The sequence below is a fragment of the Otolemur garnettii genome, unplaced genomic scaffold, assembly GCF_000181295.1.
Source record: "Otolemur garnettii isolate 467f Iridium unplaced genomic scaffold, OtoGar3 scaffold00023, whole genome shotgun sequence".
Classification (NCBI taxonomy): Eukaryota; Metazoa; Chordata; class Mammalia; order Primates; family Galagidae; genus Otolemur; species Otolemur garnettii.
This window is the reverse complement of record NW_003852418.1, coordinates 22,322,129-22,323,114: the sequence shown is the minus strand read 5'-3', so window position 1 is coordinate 22,323,114 and position 986 is coordinate 22,322,129. Positions and strand designations below refer to the sequence as shown.

Genomic DNA, 986 nt, shown 5'->3' with positions numbered 1-986 from the left:
AGGCAGGAGACTCGCTTGAGCCCAGGAGTTGGAGGTTGCTGTGAGCGTGATGCCATGGCACTCTACCCAGGGGGATAGCTTGAGGCTCCGTCTCAAAATAAATAAATAAATAAATAAATGAACAAACTGGAAGTGCCCTGAAGGATGACCTGAAGCGTGGCGAGCTGCTTTAGGTGGGGGCCCGCAGGTCCCCAGGACTCCACCTCCTGCCAACCCCAGGAGGCAGCTCTTTCGCTGCCCCCGCTCACTGCGCCCTCTGCGACTCGCTTACCGCGTCTGCAGTTTCGTGGGCCCGGCCCCTGCTCTCTCCACCGCCACCCTCATCCCACCCCATTGTCCTGGCAGGAACTGCACGCGGCGGAGGTACGCAGAAACAAGGAGCAGCGGGAGGAGATGTCCGGCTGAGGGCTGCGGACATGGCGGGCGCCTGGATCCTGAGACGAGACAGAAATACTTTCGGGTTTTGGTTTAGTTTTGTTCAAGCTGTCTAGATGCAACTTGTGTTCCTGCTCCCTCCCCTCTTCCCCACACTCCCAGCCTCATGCTTTGCTTTCCGCACTCTGAGCTGTCTAGTCTTAGTGGTGAGTCGCTGGCCATGGGCTGTCCCCAGGGGAGCCGCCAGACACAGACATGATCTCTTAGTTCAGACGCCATGCCAGGCCAGTGCGAGGTTCCCTCTAGGAGGCTGTTTTCTGGATATGGTGGAGACCTTAATAAACCCAGCAGCAGTGGCCGGCTTCATGGTGCCTTGCGCTGGGCTGTCTGGTCAGCACCTTGTCAGTGAGGGCATGTCCTCTGAGCCAGCTCGGTACTGGACAACAGGCAAAGGCAAAAGCACCTGCATGTCTTCCCAAGGGGGAGGGGAGGGGTCTCGGAGGATGAGAAGGTTGGGCTAAGAAGGATGCTGGGCAGGTGGAGGTTGAGTCTCCCTGTCATCAAAGCCAACCCTAGAGCCTGCTGTGCAGCAGGAGCTTTTTGAAACTGGT

The 986-nt window shown here is 58.0% G+C and overlaps 1 protein-coding gene across 1 annotated transcript in view; it reads left to right on the top strand.

Annotated features, from left to right (window-relative positions):
• The window catches only part of STMN3 (stathmin 3), a 10,396-nt gene extending 9,627 nt beyond the window's left edge, over nucleotides 1-769 (top strand). The window contains exon 5 of the mRNA XM_003787779.3: nucleotides 346-769. Within this exon, the coding sequence (XP_003787827.1) occupies nucleotides 346-405 (60 nt within the window). The 3' untranslated portion in view covers nucleotides 406-769. The remainder of the gene's footprint in view (nucleotides 1-345) is intronic.
• Nucleotides 770-986: the final 217 nt, after the last annotated feature.